A 17360-nucleotide genomic window follows, 5' to 3' on the forward strand; every position below is an offset into this window, starting at 1 on the left:
TTGTGCTAGGGGACTCTTTCCGACTGCTTGCGCTGAGGCCTTGCGGTGCGCCTTTAGAGTCGCGTTGTAGCAACGTTAGCTGCATACAACCCGATTAAACGAGCCCTCGGCGTCGAATGACACGAGTAGAATGGATAGACAGACCTTATGAATGCTCTGCTCACAATTGCTGACATCGCAGGAGTCTTCAGCGGTGGTCTTCTCCACGCGGCGGCATGTCTTCACCTTGCACGTGGCCATTGCGGCCCTGTTGGACCTTGGGGCTGCTAGAAAAAAAACGTGAGCTGCTGCTGGGAACGACTTTTCGTTCCCTTAGCGGATTTTTTTTTCTGACCAATCACAGCCCAGGAAAAATCCGACTTGCTGAATCGAAAAAAAACTGAGCTGCTGCTGCGGACATTGACTACCCCTATTATAGACACTCAGGTTGCACCTCCGCGCGCGTTGGATTCTGCTAACATCCAAGTCGCTCTAAGCATCATTTCGGTCATCCCTAGAGGACCTGCCTTTTCCACAACAATTTATGCCACGAGCACTGAAACAGTACATTAACACCACAAAGTCCTCCGCCCAGACGATAAACTGACGATTTGCACTACAACAAACCCACAGCAGCCATTAATTTGCCGCCTCCACCACTAAGTCCTCATTCACACGGCAAACCACTTTGAACCAATCAAATGATGGCTGAGGACCTACTTTTAACCAATAGATACACTACTCCCTCGAAAAATCTGGCAGAATCGAATCTACCACCTAGTTCGCAGTCCCCCGCTCCCCACCGCCTTTGCCCCCCATGCCTCGTCACCTCCTCTGGAACAACCTCGCCGTCGGGCTGTCCCGCGCCGATGCGGACATGCTGCTCGAGACGCTCAAGAGATTCACCGTGGCCAGGAGCGACGTGGGGCAGTGCTGCATTTGCAGTGACGCCTCCTCGCACGCCATGCGCACGCAGCGACTGCAATGTGGTTGCGCTGCTTGTGCCGCTTCCTCGCCCGCCTTGCCATGCCCTTGGCGCGGCCGAGTTCGGTCGTGCCAGCTGCTGGATGTGGTGAACCTGGACGAGCTCCACGCGCATGTGACACCAGTCCGTGCGCCAGCACCAGCTCGCTTGACGCAACCGATGAAGCAAGCTGCGCGCGACTGGGCGCGACAAGGGCTACGACCAGCACGAATTTGGCACTCACTCCTACAGCGCTACAACCTCGACGAAACCAGCGCGCCGTCGCTGTCGGTGGTGCAGCGCTTTGTGCACCACTACGTCGCGAAGCAACTAGGGGGCAGCGATCTGATGGCGGCTGTTCGCGCCAAAGCGCGGAGCGCAGGTTTTACGGGCCAAGAGGAGGAAAACGAAGCGTTTACCTTCTCTTGGCGCACGGATAGAGAAGGCAAGCCGGTGGTCGGGAACGGTAGCGATGCCAACCCATTCGTGGTTGGCATCAGTACGAAGAAGCTACTGCGCCAAGCGCATCGTGACCCTAGCTCGTTTGTGCTACATCTGGACGCCACCTACAAGCTAACGCAGGCTGGCTACCCTGTCATTGTCATCGGAATTTCAGATCAAGCACGCCGCTTTCACTTGCTGGCTATTTTCATCGTGTCGCAACAACAAGAAGAGCAATATTCGGAGGTGTTATCCCTCCTTTCTCGGGTCTTTGCATCTGTGACTGGGAACTCTCTTAGCATCAAGTGGGCCATGGGCGATGCCGATAGTGCGCAATGGAATGCGCTACAGGCTGTGTTTGGTGGCGAAGCCAGCTCGCTCCGTGTCCTGATGTGCTATTTCCATGTAGCCAAAAAGGTGTTCGAGAAGACAAGGGCGCTAGACTCTGAGTCAGGTGCGATGGTTCTCCGTCATCTACACGAGCTACACTTTGCTCGCGATGAGAGGGCTTACAATGGCCAACTAGCTGAGGTGCAAGAAGAGTGGGGAAAATGGCCGCAGCTATCAAAATTTGCTGCCTACTTCAAGAAGGTATGGCTAAACGAAAGGACGTGGCGGTGGCAGTGCTACCACACGCCGAGTGGTTTCGCCACCACCAACAACCCTTGCGAAACCTACAATGCAGCACTAAAGCGTGACGTCACGCTGCGGCGCAAGCTAAAGGTGGGAATGCTAATGGACCGCCTGCTGATCCTTTGCCGAGCTGAGAGTGTGCGCACGCTACCTATCCTGACCGCTCCGGCGTTCGACGATCGCCTCGTGAGGCGTGCCAATGCTCTTGCGCAAGCTGGCCTATTGCGTGAATGTCGTCCAGACCGCAATAGCATCGCATACCTACTTGGTAACACAGCAGACGAGGGAACGAGGGAAGTTATTAACGTGGTTGCGCTACCAGCACCGAGAATTTACGACGTACATGACAAGCGCTCACGCGAGGACCTTCCTGTGACAGCCCAGCTTGGCGTCGAAACTGCGCGGATGGAGCACCTCAACATGCCTGTCACTGGGTGGGAAGTCGACATTGTTGCGCGAACGTGCCCCTGCCGCGCGTTCTTCAAGGGAGGCAGCTGCGTGCATTTCCTCTACGCGTTAGGGGTTGTTGGTGGCGTCGACACCTCCGGTCGTGAGACGCTGGTCTACCGAGGACCGAGCAAGCGGAAGCGCGCGCGCCTTGGTCCAGGTGCTGGTCCGCCTACGCACAACGGACCTGCACTATCGATGGAGTGAGATAATAGTAGATGAATGCGAGAACGGTAGATAACAAAACAATAACAGCTACCATTACCTTTGCTTTACGCACGTGTTTGTTTGATCGCTAGACTCCAGCATCAAGCAAGTCTTGGGCAGGATCGAAGACCGCACCACCCTTCTGCACCTGCACGCGAAGGGAGAGACGGCGTGGGCCTAAAGCGGTTGCGCGACGCTGGCTGATACTGGCCGCGGTGCCCCAGATCACGCCGGTCGGGGTGGGCGTGGCCGCGGTCCTCCAGGTCGCGCCAGTCGGGGTGGGCATGGCCGCGGTCCACTGCTTCGTGTAGTCATCCTGCGCCCCGCCGCCTTTGTGTTGTGGCTGGTCCCGCTGCCCTGGCGCTACGGCGCTCCTGGCCGGCAGCGTTACCGCCAAGCAAGTCCGAGCAGGTTTCTGGGCCGAGAGGGCGGCGCCGATGTCCAGCAAGTCGCGGACGTTCCAGGTGCTTCCCCCTTGGCGTCGTCCAGTTGGCCGTGGAGGGCGTGGAAGCGGTCCGCATGCTTCATGTCCTCACCTCCTCCAGCTCGCCGTCGTGTCGCCGCCCAGCACCTTCGCCTTCATGGTGTCGTCGCCCTTGACTTCAGCTGGAGCGTGTCTCGCGGTTATCTGCTTTGACGAAGGGGGAGATGTGGGCAGAATCAGAGCCAGCCACGGTTTGCCCTTTCTAAACGAATACGTATGTCTTTGGGGGGGGGGGGGGCTTCTGGTGTGCTTGCTCGGAGAGGGTGTGTTCGATTTGCAAGGTGGTAATGCACGATTTGCAGTGATCAGCACTGAATCTACAAGTGTTTGTAGGATTTCCTCTCATCCCTAGTGCAGACGTTAGAAAAAATAGAGACACTACACGATCGTGCGATTTCTTGTGCGTTCGAAGTAGAACCTTACAATTGACATCCGAACCGAGCAAGAGCCAGACAACAAACACCCTGAGCGGAGCTACTGTACCCAGGCCTCTCAAAATTAGGCAGAAATACCTACCTACCTAATTTGATCTCGATTAGGCATTTTGGGAAAAGTCTGAATAGGTGGTTCTTAAGTAGTTCGATACAAATGGCTCAAAATCCAAATTAGGAATGCAGGTGGTATAATTTATTCAAGTGAATTGTAGTTTGATACAAATGGCTCAAAATCCAAGTTAGGCATGCAGGTGGTATACTTTATTCAAGTGAATTGTCTTAGCTACATGGAGTCCTAGCGACGCGTTCAGCTAGATCGAGCAAAAAGAAGTACTGCAGCGACTGGAGTTGGCCTTTCATTACATAGTTGGTTAGAGCTGTTATCTGCGGGTTCTTGATGGGGATCCATTTTTGTCGCTGCTGTAGAGGGGTGATTTTAGTTTGCACAAGGGCAGTGTTGACACAGCGGTTTGCACCAGTGACTTTAGACTGTGGTGCGGTCTCCACGAGCACACTTCTTAGACCCTCGCCTTGATCCTTTTGTCTTCCCCATTCGTGTTGGGAGGTGGAGAGCACCGAAAGGTGGAATGCACAGGCATCGACGCAAATAGACTGCGAGCTAGGCATGTCCGCAATTAGGTATTTTGAAAAAATAGGATTAGGCATTTTGCACTTTCCCTTCACACACTACCTAATTTTGAGAGGCCTGACTGTACCTGTACATGCGCCTACGTCTTGCATGTAAATGTACATACACGTAGTACACTGTACCGGTACCTTTTAAAAAGCAGAGTAGGTTCCAGAACATGCTTCCGGAGTAACCCATTTCGCTCTTATGAGTGTACATCCCCACAGCATTAGGTACTGTACCGGTCAAGATGAGGCAGGCCCCCTGGCAAGGTGGCTCGGTTGAGAGCAATAGTGTCGGCCACTCGGTACAGTAAAATATTTAAGAATTGCTGTATAAAACGTTACGTTACAGCACGTGTATTCGGTTCAGCTACCTAATGTTAACGTTAGTACAGTACATGTAACGTTATCCTACGTGTGCAGCAGGCTTGTCCTCGCAGCTCTCGGTCGGATCTGTTTGACACACTGGCACGCTGACGGCCTCAGCCTGGCAGGCGCGGCAAGTCACGCCCGGGCTCAGGAATCCCATCCAGGCGAACCCTCTCCAAACAATCCTACAAAATGCAAGACCTCTATGGCGACGGCCGCTGAATCTCCCCAGAAATCAAGTGCCGCTGCATTTGAGCTGGCATTATTAGAGTTAATTCGTGTTAACACAGTCTTTGAGTCCCGGCTCGTCCCTGCCCACGCGGGATCCGAACTCTACTTGATCTCGATCCCACCGCGATGGTACTCGTGCACCAAGCAGCACTCCTTTAGTTTGACCAAGTCTAATGGTGAGACCTCCCATCCCGACGGATGCGAGACTTCCTCAACAACTGTTCGATTCTGAAGTTGCGCCCTTCTCTGGGGCAGGCTGGTCCCATTCCTGTCAACAAGAGTCGCGGCAAGCGGCGCAGTACCTTTGCAGGCACTGCCAGCACCGCAACCAATTCCTCACGGGGCCAAGAGCACGAGCAGGATACCTGCCCAAGTTCAACCTAGCAGGGCGACACAATTCACAACACATGCCGTCGCTCGTGAGGCTGCCCTCGGGCAGGTAACGAATGCTGGATCGGCTCACTTCCCAATTGACCAAGCAACCCCCAAGCCGACAGTCAACCAAGTCAAGTAACCATGGCTGACTACGCAGAGGCCAGCACCCCCAAGGCTGGCAACGCCACAGCGTTCGACGAGGCCAACAAGGCCGCGGCGCGCCTCATCAAGCCCAAGACCATCCTGTACACGAGCGCGCTCCTGTCGTGGATGCAGCCGTTCCAGAGCGGTTGGTCCACCTCGCAGATGAACCTGTCGCAATACAACGACACGGACGAGTGCAATGCGCGCCCCGTGGCCGAGGACACGTGCCTCATGTTCCCGGGCCACTCGAAGCTGGAGTGGACGTTCGCCGTGAACGCGTGGATCTTCGGCGCCATGGTGGGCTCGCTGTGCTGCGGCCACTTCAGCGACAAGTACGGCCGCAAGAAGGCCCTCATGGGCAACTGTATCTTCATGATCGTGGGCGGCGTCGTGCAGGCGTCCGTGTCCAACATTTGGCTGTTCTCCCTGGGCCGTCTCATCGCCGGTCTGTCGTCGGGTACGGCCACGGCCACGATCGGCGGCTACATCAACGAGCTGTCGCCGCCGCACATGCGCAACACGCTGGGCCTGGGCCTGCAGATCTTCACGACCATCGGTATTTTGGTGCCGGCCATTTGCTTCTTCTTCGCCAACACGAGCTCTGGATGGCGCTACCTGGCTGCGTTCCCGGTGGTGCTGGCCGTGATCTACCTGCTCCTGGCGCCGTCCATGTGCGTGGAGAGCCCCGCGTGGCTGCTGACCAAGGGCCGCAAGGAGGAGGCCAAGCAGGTGATCGCTCGTCTGTACGGCGAGGAGCACGTGCAGACGGCTCTGTCGTGGCTGGAGGTGAACAAGGCGAGCGCCGAGGAGGGTCTGATCGACTCTGCGCCCAAGAAGGAGTCGATGTTCAACCCTCGCTACCGCCTGCAGCTTCTGGGCGGCATCATGCTGTCGATGGCGCAGCAGCTGTCCGGCATCAACGCCGTGTTCTACTACTCGGGCAGCATCTTCTCGGACGCCGGTATCTCGGACTCGCGCGTGGGCACGCTCATCATCGACTTCATCAACATCTGGCCCGCCTTCTTCACGGGTGTGCTGGCCAACCGCTTCGGCGCGCGCAACATGATCCTGTGGGGCCTGTCGGGCATGGTGGTGATGTCCATCGGTATGACGGTGGCGTTCATCGTGGACGTGTCTGCGCTGTCCATCGTGTTCACTGCGCTGTACGTGATCGTGTTCGGCGTGACGCTGGGCCCGCTCGTGTGGGTGATGACGGCCGACATTTTCCCGGACTCGATCCGCGCCAGTGCGTCGTCGCTGTGCATCGGCATCAACTGGCTGTGCAACCTCATCGTGGGTGTGTCGTACCCGTACGTGTCGGACGCTCTGAATGACTACGCGTACGTCCCGTTCGTGGTGCTGCTGGCGATCTTCTACCTGCTGGCGCTGAAGCTGGTGCCGGAGACGTCGGGCAAGTCGGCCGAGGAGATCCAGGCCGAGTACGACTCGCGCCGCGAGCAGTAAACGGAATCGGATAGGAGTATGTTGATTTAGCTACGAAGACGTCCACGGAAGTCGTCTTCTGTAGCTATGTTGTGTGCGAATAAATTGTTTATTTTCGCGATTTTGTTCTTTGTTTTTGAAATATGAGTTGTTTGACGGGTGCATCCATCCCTACTACTTTACTTTGCATAGTCTAATGCTGCTAGTAGTTGAAAGGTCTATTCGATAAGAGGATGATGGGACTTCGAGCGGCCATTGAGAAAGATAAAACTACAAGGTAGCATGGTTTCATGTGTTTTGCCGCGATTTTGGCAAATTTGAAGGCAAAAGAGTAGTTTGTGCTTGTATGCGAAGAGAGACGAGGTTGGGAGTGTACTCAGTATAATCTTCGGTTATAGTATTAGACTGCATTATAATAATACTATGTTTGCTCGTAGTACTACGGTTAGTGCCGTACATGCTAGATACATGCATTAATACATATTGCATATCTAATAAAGCATATTACATACAAAAATGTAAAGAAGTCGTATTTTTATACGGCTACAACTGTTATTACTATATAAAGCGTAGTATAGTACGCATTATGAGCATTCCTAACTAGTAATATTTTGTACCTTCACGGTCAAATTGTACTACCATTTTTTTAGTTTGATTGAAGCAAATGGCGTAACACGGCAATTGTATTGCACTGACACCTGCTTGCCACACGAATTGGCGTATGACTTCGACGAAGGAGCACTTACGCTATGCAACATTGCCACATCGACAGTTGACGCAAAGTGCAGGAAGCACTCGGCATTTACTTCGCATCAATAATACATGTAGATATCATCGATACGCTCGTAATGGAGTCAAGTCCGTCCCCATTTGCATGTTTAAATAAGCCCCCAGAAGCCACACAATCGAGGGTTGTCAATCTGGCAACATGCATTAAAGTTTCCTTGCCCCCCCATTCACTTCGTCGTTTTTTAAAGGTGCCTCCTTAGCTGCAAAGGGGCGTGAAGTGGATGAGTGCTCATCGAGCTGCCCTGCTTCGAAGACTCTGGTGGAATGACTCTACAATAGGGAGTCCCCACAAGTGTTGAAGGAGATAGAAAACATCCTCGAGCAAGCAGAAGAGAAAGTCCCGGGGTGACAAATACAAAGGACAACCAGGCGAGAGATCGATTCTGGATCGATCCTTTGGGGTTCGTTTACTGCCGCTTTGGGACCTTTGGCCCGGCCCAACCATCCATGTCTCTTGTTAACACAGCCCAATAAGTCGCTTTTCCAGAACCCTACTGCCCAAACTTCAAGCACACATCGGGATTTCGTCAAATCGTTCAATACAAAACGTAGGTAAGTACACACTCCAATGAAAAACGCAGCACCGCAAAAGCCGGTCAATTCAATCAAGTGCTGTACAGGGTTCGTCGCGGTTCGGCAAAGAACCCGCACGGGCATCGGCACGGCAAGTCTCACCGCAACTGGACCCTCAGTTTTCATTTGGACAAGCTCCACCGACAAATCCTCAATCTAGGCAAGCGTCGGTCCGACAAACAAGTCATTAATTAGCATGGCTGAAAGCACCCCGAACACCTACGCCGAGGCTGTGTCGCCCAAGCCCGTCACGGCTTTCGACGAGGCCAACAAGGCTGCGGCGCGCCTCATCAAGCCCAAGGCCATCCTGTACACGAGCGCGCTCCTGTCGTGGATGCAGCCGTTCCAGAGCGGTTGGTCCACCTCGCAGATGAACCTGTCCCAATACAACGACACGGACGAGTGCAATGCGCGCCCCGTGGCCGAGGACACGTGCCTCATGTTCCCGGGCCACTCGAAGCTGGAGTGGACGTTCGCCGTGAACGCGTGGATCTTCGGCGCCATGGTGGGCTCGTTGTGCTGCGGCCACTTCAGCGACAAGTACGGCCGCAAGAAGGCCCTCATGGGCAACTGTATCTTCATGATCGTGGGCGGCGTCGTGCAGGCGTCCGTGTCCAACATTTGGCTGTTCTCCCTGGGCCGTCTCATCGCCGGTCTGTCGTCGGGTACGGCCACGGCCACGATCGGCGGCTACATCAACGAGCTGTCGCCGCCGCACATGCGCAACACGCTGGGCCTGGGCCTGCAGATCTTCACGACCATCGGTATTTTGGTGCCGGCCATTTGCTTCTTCTTCGCCAACACGAGCTCTGGATGGCGCTACCTGGCTGCGTTCCCGGTGGTGCTGGCCGTGATCTACCTGCTCCTGGCGCCGTCCATGTGCGTGGAGAGCCCCGCGTGGCTGCTGACCAAGGGCCGCAAGGAGGAGGCCAAGCAGGTGATCGCTCGTCTGTACGGCGAGGAGCACGTGCAGACGGCTCTGTCGTGGCTGGAGGTGAACAAGGCGAGCGCCGAGGAGGGTCTGATCGACTCTGCGCCCAAGAAGGAGTCGATGTTCAACCCTCGCTACCGCCTGCAGCTTCTGGGCGGCATCATGCTGTCGATGGCGCAGCAGCTGTCCGGCATCAACGCCGTGTTCTACTACTCGGGCAGCATCTTCTCGGACGCCGGTATCTCGGACTCGCGCGTGGGCACGCTCATCATCGACTTCATCAACATCTGGCCCGCCTTCTTCACGGGTGTGCTGGCCAACCGCTTCGGCGCGCGCAACATGATCCTGTGGGGCCTGTCGGGCATGGTGGTGATGTCCATCGGTATGACGGTGGCGTTCATCGTGGACGTGTCTGCGCTGTCCATCGTGTTCACTGCGCTGTACGTGATCGTGTTCGGCGTGACGCTGGGCCCGCTCGTGTGGGTGATGACGGCCGACATTTTCCCGGACTCGATCCGCGCCAGTGCGTCGTCGCTGTGCATCGGCATCAACTGGCTGTGCAACCTCATCGTGGGTGTGTCGTACCCGTACGTGTCGGACGCTCTGAATGACTACGCGTACGTCCCGTTCGTGGTGCTGCTGGCGATCTTCTACCTGCTGGCGCTGAAGCTGGTGCCGGAGACGTCGGGCAAGTCGGCCGAGGAGATCCAGGCCGAGTACGACTCGCGCCGCGAGCAGTAAACGGAATCGGATAGGAGTATGTTGATTTAGCTACGAAGACGTCCACGGAAGTCGTCTTCTGTAGCTATGTTGTGTGCGAATAAATTGTTTATTTTCGCGATTTTGTTCTTTGTTTTTGAAATATGAGTTGTTTGACGGGTGCATCCATCCCTACTACTTTACTTTGCATAGTCTAATGCTGCTAGTAGTTGAAAGGTCTATTCGATAAGAGGATGATGGGACTTCGAGCGGCCATTGAGAAAGATAAAACTACAAGGTAGCATGGTTTCATGTGTTTTGCCGCGATTTTGGCAAATTTGAAGGCAAAAGAGTAGTTTGTGCTTGTATGCGAAGAGAGACGAGGTTGGGAGTGTACTCAGTATAATCTTCGGTTATAGTATTAGACTGCATTATAATAATACTATGTTTGCTCGTAGTACTACGGTTAGTGCCGTACATGCTAGATACATGCATTAATACATATTGCATATCTAATAAAGCATATTACATACAAAAATGTAAAGAAGTCGTATTTTTATACGGCTACAACTGTTATTACTATATAAAGCGTAGTATAGTACGCATTATGAGCATTCCTAACTAGTAATATTTTGTACCTTCACGGTCAAATTGTACTACCATTTTTTTAGTTTGATTGAAGCAAATGGCGTAACACGGCAATTGTATTGCACTGACACCTGCTTGCCACACGAATTGGCGTATGACTTCGACGAAGGAGCACTTACGCTATGCAACATTGCCACATCGACAGTTGACGCAAAGTGCAGGAAGCACTCGGCATTTACTTCGCATCAATAATACATGTAGATATCATCGATACGCTCGTAATGGAGTCAAGTCCGTCCCCATTTGCATGTTTAAATAAGCCCCCAGAAACCACACAATCGAGGGTTGTCAATCTGGCAACATGCATTAAAGTTTCCTTGCCCCCCCATTCACTTCGTCGTTTTTTAAAGGTGCCTCCTTAGCTGCAAAGGGGCGTGAAGTGGATGAGTGCTCATCGAGCTGCCCTGCTTCGAAGACTCTGGTGGAATGACTCTACAATAGGGAGTCCCCACAAGTGTTGAAGGAGATAGAAAACATCCTCGAGCAAGCAGAAGAGAAAGTCCCGGGGTGACAAATACAAAGGACAACCAGGCGAGAGATCGATTCTGGATCGATCCTTTGGGGTTCGTTTACTGCCGCTTTGGGACCTTTGGCCCGGCCCAACCATCCATGTCTCTTGTTAACACAGCCCAATAAGTCGCTTTTTCCAGAACCCTACTGCCCAAACTTCAAGCACACATCGGGATTTCGTCAAATCGTTCAATACAAAACGTAGGTAAGTACACACTCCAATGAAAAACGCAGCACCGCAAAAGCCGGTCAATTCAATCAAGTGCTGTACAGGGTTCGTCGCGGTTCGGCAAAGAACCCGCACGGGCATCGGCACGGCAAGTCTCACCGCAACTGGACCCTCAGTTTTCATTTGGACAAGCTCCACCGACAAATCCTCAATCTAGGCAAGCGTCGGTCCGACAAACAAGTCATTAATTAGCATGGCTGAAAGCACCCCGAACACCTACGCCGAGGCTGTGTCGCCCAAGCCCGTCACGGCTTTCGACGAGGCCAACAAGGCTGCGGCGCGCCTCATCAAGCCCAAGGCCATCCTGTACACGAGCGCGCTCCTGTCGTGGATGCAGCCGTTCCAGAGCGGTTGGTCCACCTCGCAGATGAACCTGTCCCAATACAACGACACGGACGAGTGCAATGCGCGCCCCGTGGCCGAGGACACGTGCCTCATGTTCCCGGGCCACTCGAAGCTGGAGTGGACGTTCGCCGTGAACGCGTGGATCTTCGGCGCCATGGTGGGCTCGCTGTGCTGCGGCCACTTCAGCGACAAGTACGGCCGCAAGAAGGCCCTCATGGGCAACTGTATCTTCATGATCGTGGGCGGCGTCGTGCAGGCGTCCGTGTCCAACATTTGGCTGTTCTCCCTGGGCCGTCTCATCGCCGGTCTGTCGTCGGGTACGGCCACGGCCACGATCGGCGGCTACATCAACGAGCTGTCGCCGCCGCACATGCGCAACACGCTGGGCCTGGGCCTGCAGATCTTCACGACCATCGGTATTTTGGTGCCGGCCATTTGCTTCTTCTTCGCCAACACGAGCTCTGGATGGCGCTACCTGGCTGCGTTCCCGGTGGTGCTGGCCGTGATCTACCTGCTCCTGGCGCCGTCCATGTGCGTGGAGAGCCCCGCGTGGCTGCTGACCAAGGGCCGCAAGGAGGAGGCCAAGCAGGTGATCGCTCGTCTGTACGGCGAGGAGCACGTGCAGACGGCTCTGTCGTGGCTGGAGGTGAACAAGGCGAGCGCCGAGGAGGGTCTGATCGACTCTGCGCCCAAGAAGGAGTCGATGTTCAACCCTCGCTACCGCCTGCAGCTTCTGGGCGGCATCATGCTGTCGATGGCGCAGCAGCTGTCCGGCATCAACGCCGTGTTCTACTACTCGGGCAGCATCTTCTCGGACGCCGGTATCTCGGACTCGCGCGTGGGCACGCTCATCATCGACTTCATCAACATCTGGCCCGCCTTCTTCACGGGTGTGCTGGCCAACCGCTTCGGCGCGCGCAACATGATCCTGTGGGGCCTGTCGGGCATGGTGGTGATGTCCATCGGTATGACGGTGGCGTTCATCGTGGACGTGTCTGCGCTGTCCATCGTGTTCACTGCGCTGTACGTGATCGTGTTCGGCGTGACGCTGGGCCCGCTCGTGTGGGTGATGACGGCCGACATTTTCCCGGACTCGATCCGCGCCAGTGCGTCGTCGCTGTGCATCGGCATCAACTGGCTGTGCAACCTCATCGTGGGTGTGTCGTACCCGTACGTGTCGGACGCTCTGAATGACTACGCGTACGTCCCGTTCGTGGTGCTGCTGGCGATCTTCTACCTGCTGGCGCTGAAGCTGGTGCCGGAGACGTCGGGCAAGTCGGCCGAGGAGATCCAGGCCGAGTACGACTCGCGCCGCGAGCAGTAAACGGAATCGGATAGGAGTATGTTGATTTAGCTACGAAGACGTCCACGGAAGTCGTCTTCTGTAGCTATGTTGTGTGCGAATAAATTGTTTATTTTCGCGATTTTGTTCTTTGTTTTTGAAATATGAGTTGTTTGACGGGTGCATCCATCCCTACTACTTTACTTTGCATAGTCTAATGCTGCTAGTAGTTGAAAGGTCTATTCGATAAGAGGATGATGGGACTTCGAGCGGCCATTGAGAAAGATAAAACTACAAGGTAGCATGGTTTCATGTGTTTTGCCGCGATTTTGGCAAATTTGAAGGCAAAAGAGTAGTTTGTGCTTGTATGCGAAGAGAGACGAGGTTGGGAGTGTACTCAGTATAATCTTCGGTTATAGTATTAGACTGCATTATAATAATACTATGTTTGCTCGTAGTACTACGGTTAGTGCCGTACATGCTAGATACATGCATTAATACATATTGCATATCTAATAAAGCATATTACATACAAAAATGTAAAGAAGTCGTATTTTTATACGGCTACAACTGTTATTACTATATAAAGCGTAGTATAGTACGCATTATGAGCATTCCTAACTAGTAATATTTTGTACCTTCACGGTCAAATTGTACTACCATTTTTTTAGTTTGATTGAAGCAAATGGCGTAACACGGCAATTGTATTGCACTGACACCTGCTTGCCACACGAATTGGCGTATGACTTCGACGAAGGAGCACTTACGCTATGCAACATTGCCACATCGACAGTTGACGCAAAGTGCAGGAAGCACTCGGCATTTACTTCGCATCAATAATACATGTAGATATCATCGATACGCTCGTAATGGAGTCAAGTCCGTCCCCATTTGCATGTTTAAATAAGCCCCCAGAAACCACACAATCGAGGGTTGTCAATCTGGCAACATGCATTAAAGTTTCCTTGCCCCCCCATTCACTTCGTCGTTTTTTAAAGGTGCCTCCTTAGCTGCAAGGGGCGTGAAGTGGATGAGTGCTCATCGAGCTGCCCTGCTTCGAAGACTCTGGTGGAATGACTCTACAATAGGGAGTCCCCACAAGTGTTGAAGGAGATAGAAAACATCCTCGAGCAAGCAGAAGAGAAAGTCCCGGGGTGACAAATACAAAGGACAACCAGGCGAGAGATCGATTCTGGATCGATCCTTTGGGGTTCGTTTACTGCCGCTTTGGGACCTTTGGCCCGGCCCAACCATCCATGTCTCTTGTTAACACAGCCCAATAAGTCGCTTTTTCCAGAACCCTACTGCCCAAACTTCAAGCACACATCGGGATTTCGTCAAATCGTTCAATACAAAACGTAGGTAAGTACACACTCCAATGAAAAACGCAGCACCGCAAAAGCCGGTCAATTCAATCAAGTGCTGTACAGGGTTCGTCGCGGTTCGGCAAAGAACCCGCACGGGCATCGGCACGGCAAGTCTCACCGCAACTGGACCCTCAGTTTTCATTTGGACAAGCTCCACCGACAAATCCTCAATCTAGGCAAGCGTCGGTCCGACAAACAAGTCATTAATTAGCATGGCTGAAAGCACCCCGAACACCTACGCCGAGGCTGTGTCGCCCAAGCCCGTCACGGCTTTCGACGAGGCCAACAAGGCTGCGGCGCGCCTCATCAAGCCCAAGGCCATCCTGTACACGAGCGCGCTCCTGTCGTGGATGCAGCCGTTCCAGAGCGGTTGGTCCACCTCGCAGATGAACCTGTCCCAATACAACGACACGGACGAGTGCAATGCGCGCCCCGTGGCCGAGGACACGTGCCTCATGTTCCCGGGCCACTCGAAGCTGGAGTGGACGTTCGCCGTGAACGCGTGGATCTTCGGCGCCATGGTGGGCTCGTTGTGCTGCGGCCACTTCAGCGACAAGTACGGCCGCAAGAAGGCCCTCATGGGCAACTGTATCTTCATGATCGTGGGCGGCGTCGTGCAGGCGTCCGTGTCCAACATTTGGCTGTTCTCCCTGGGCCGTCTCATCGCCGGTCTGTCGTCGGGTACGGCCACGGCCACGATCGGCGGCTACATCAACGAGCTGTCGCCGCCGCACATGCGCAACACGCTGGGCCTGGGCCTGCAGATCTTCACGACCATCGGTATTTTGGTGCCGGCCATTTGCTTCTTCTTCGCCAACACGAGCTCTGGATGGCGCTACCTGGCTGCGTTCCCGGTGGTGCTGGCCGTGATCTACCTGCTCCTGGCGCCGTCCATGTGCGTGGAGAGCCCCGCGTGGCTGCTGACCAAGGGCCGCAAGGAGGAGGCCAAGCAGGTGATCGCTCGTCTGTACGGCGAGGAGCACGTGCAGACGGCTCTGTCGTGGCTGGAGGTGAACAAGGCGAGCGCCGAGGAGGGTCTGATCGACTCTGCGCCCAAGAAGGAGTCGATGTTCAACCCTCGCTACCGCCTGCAGCTTCTGGGCGGCATCATGCTGTCGATGGCGCAGCAGCTGTCCGGCATCAACGCCGTGTTCTACTACTCGGGCAGCATCTTCTCGGACGCCGGTATCTCGGACTCGCGCGTGGGCACGCTCATCATCGACTTCATCAACATCTGGCCCGCCTTCTTCACGGGTGTGCTGGCCAACCGCTTCGGCGCGCGCAACATGATCCTGTGGGGCCTGTCGGGCATGGTGGTGATGTCCATCGGTATGACGGTGGCGTTCATCGTGGACGTGTCTGCGCTGTCCATCGTGTTCACTGCGCTGTACGTGATCGTGTTCGGCGTGACGCTGGGCCCGCTCGTGTGGGTGATGACGGCCGACATTTTCCCGGACTCGATCCGCGCCAGTGCGTCGTCGCTGTGCATCGGCATCAACTGGCTGTGCAACCTCATCGTGGGTGTGTCGTACCCGTACGTGTCGGACGCTCTGAATGACTACGCGTACGTCCCGTTCGTGGTGCTGCTGGCGATCTTCTACCTGCTGGCGCTGAAGCTGGTGCCGGAGACGTCGGGCAAGTCGGCCGAGGAGATCCAGGCCGAGTACGACTCGCGCCGCGAGCAGTAAACGGAATCGGATAGGAGTATGTTGATTTAGCTACGAAGACGTCCACGGAAGTCGTCTTCTGTAGCTATGTTGTGTGCGAATAAATTGTTTATTTTCGCGATTTTGTTCTTTTGTTTTTGAAAAGAGTGAGTAAGAGTTGACCCATACTTCACTACCAGCCGTCAAAGCTTTTGCTAAAGGATCTTCCAGTACGAGGAGCTATAGTTTTGGATACTGTTTCGGACGATGGACGATAATTATTAGAGAACTATATGAAACACAAGATGATGATGATGATTTACGTGTTCGCGTAGCCAAGAGAGAACGTAGTTTCTGGAGTTGGAGCGACTTAACCTTTACTACCCAGCTTGAAAGCCCACGCGTGGGATCGGCAAATATCCCACGCGTGGGCTTTAGCGGATTAGTTAAATGCAAAAGAAAATGTATTAGAGAGAGTGTTTAAAGGCTACTAGTTAGCCCAATGTAGTGTTTAAATGGAGCAAGTGGCAGTCCCGACCTGTCTTCAGGCCACAAACACCACAGAAATTGTTCTGCAGTGGGTCCGAGCACCCAGAGCAGTAAAACGAGGCCTTCCGCCCGCAAATACTGCATTTGCGCTGAGCACGCAAGATTGTTCTGCTAAGACGCTTGTACTGGGGGAGCGTGCTGAATGCATAGAGTGTGTGAGTTGGTGGCGCTACGTCGTCACGGAAATCAGCAGCAGTAGTGACCCTCGTCGAGCGGTGCATCACAAAGTCATTGAAGACCAGTTGATAGGCCAATCGAGAGATGAAGGTGTTGAAGTCGACAATAGCCGATTCTAAGAACCCAGATTCGACTGCTTCATACTGATAGGCACGGAAAGCATCCACTACCACCATGCCAAACACAGTAGCGAGCAAACGGTGCTACCACTGCATTGTGTGCCAAGTTCGTTCCATCTCGAGGCTACCCTGTCGAAGATGATCGTGAACATCAATCACCGAGAACTTCGAGAAAAAGAGCTCCACCATTTGCGGGCGCTGGATACGTCGATCGTACTGTATAGTTTTCAGCTGGTCGTTGTCTAGGATGAGCTTGTGTCGACGGCGAACGCTGTCATTGCCAGGAAGTGACGTTCCGCGGTTTGAGATGAGGCACTTCGCTTTGCGGTCAGCCCAGCAGAGAGCATACATCGTGGTGCCTTTAGGAGTTTTGCTCTGTAGCATCTTAAATGACCCGCGAGCGAGCTCAGTGCCAAACCACTCCGTCATATATTTTTTCGGATACTCCCGAGATGCTGTTTTTACCACTCCCATGAAGTAAATGCCGCAAAGATTTTCAAGTTGCACAAGGGTTTTAACCGAAGCAAACGCACTGTCTGCAACAACGGTACGCCCGCTACCTTTGTAAACTTCAGAAAGCCGAAGTACAATCGCTGTGCCCTCGCCAAACAACGCGTGGTATGGCTTCTGACGTTGGTGCTCAGCTCCCTCCATCAAATCTAGTCCCAATAGCACGCCCGAATCACCATCAGCTATAGCTTTGAGTTCAGCACCC

At 54.1% G+C, this 17360-nt stretch overlaps 6 protein-coding genes across 7 annotated transcripts; 5 read left to right on the forward strand and 1 right to left on the reverse strand.

Moving 5' to 3' along the window:
• Positions 1-796: 796 nt before the first annotated feature.
• Positions 797-2671, forward strand: IUM83_02922 (uncharacterized protein; the record flags this gene model as incomplete). The annotated part of the gene is made up of 1 exon (XM_067926883.1): positions 797-2671. One exon carries the CDS (start codon positions 797-799, stop codon positions 2669-2671), a length of 1875 nt encoding a protein of 624 aa, XP_067784300.1.
• Positions 2672-5335: 2664 nt separating this feature from the next.
• IUM83_02923 (putative glucose transporter) lies at positions 5336-6802 on the forward strand (the record flags this gene model as incomplete). Its single annotated transcript, XM_067926884.1, has 1 exon — positions 5336-6802. The coding sequence occupies one exon, from the start codon at positions 5336-5338 to the stop codon at positions 6800-6802; it is 1467 nt and encodes a 488-aa protein (XP_067784114.1).
• Positions 6803-8339: 1537 nt separating this feature from the next.
• IUM83_02924 (putative glucose transporter) lies at positions 8340-9815 on the forward strand (the record flags this gene model as incomplete). The annotated part of the gene is made up of 1 exon (XM_067926885.1): positions 8340-9815. The coding sequence occupies one exon, from the start codon at positions 8340-8342 to the stop codon at positions 9813-9815; it is 1476 nt and encodes a 491-aa protein (XP_067784299.1).
• A 1538-nt stretch (positions 9816-11353) lies between these two features.
• Positions 11354-12829, forward strand: IUM83_02925 (putative glucose transporter; the record flags this gene model as incomplete). Of its 2 annotated transcripts, XM_067926887.1 has the most annotated exons (2): positions 11354-12528; positions 12613-12829. In XM_067926887.1, 2 exons carry the CDS (start codon positions 11354-11356, stop codon positions 12827-12829), a joined length of 1392 nt encoding a protein of 463 aa, XP_067784112.1. The 2 variants fall into 2 exon arrangements, with proteins under 2 accessions (XP_067784112.1, XP_067784113.1); XM_067926886.1 differs by having other exon boundaries at positions 11354-12829.
• A 1537-nt stretch (positions 12830-14366) lies between these two features.
• On the forward strand, positions 14367-15842 carry IUM83_02926 (putative glucose transporter; the record flags this gene model as incomplete). Its single annotated transcript, XM_067926888.1, has 1 exon — positions 14367-15842. One exon carries the CDS (start codon positions 14367-14369, stop codon positions 15840-15842), a length of 1476 nt encoding a protein of 491 aa, XP_067784152.1.
• An 887-nt stretch (positions 15843-16729) lies between these two features.
• Positions 16730-17074, reverse strand: IUM83_02927 (Bifunctional aspartate aminotransferase; the record flags this gene model as incomplete). The annotated part of the gene is made up of 2 exons (XM_067926889.1): positions 16730-16861; positions 16916-17074. The coding sequence occupies 2 exons, from the start codon at positions 17072-17074 to the stop codon at positions 16730-16732; spliced, it is 291 nt and encodes a 96-aa protein (XP_067784111.1).
• Between the last annotated feature and the right edge of the window lie 286 nt (positions 17075-17360).

Source organism: Phytophthora cinnamomi (genome assembly GCF_018691715.1).
Source record: "Phytophthora cinnamomi strain GKB4 chromosome Unknown Contig92, whole genome shotgun sequence".
Lineage (NCBI taxonomy): Eukaryota > Oomycota > Peronosporomycetes > Peronosporales > Peronosporaceae > Phytophthora > Phytophthora cinnamomi.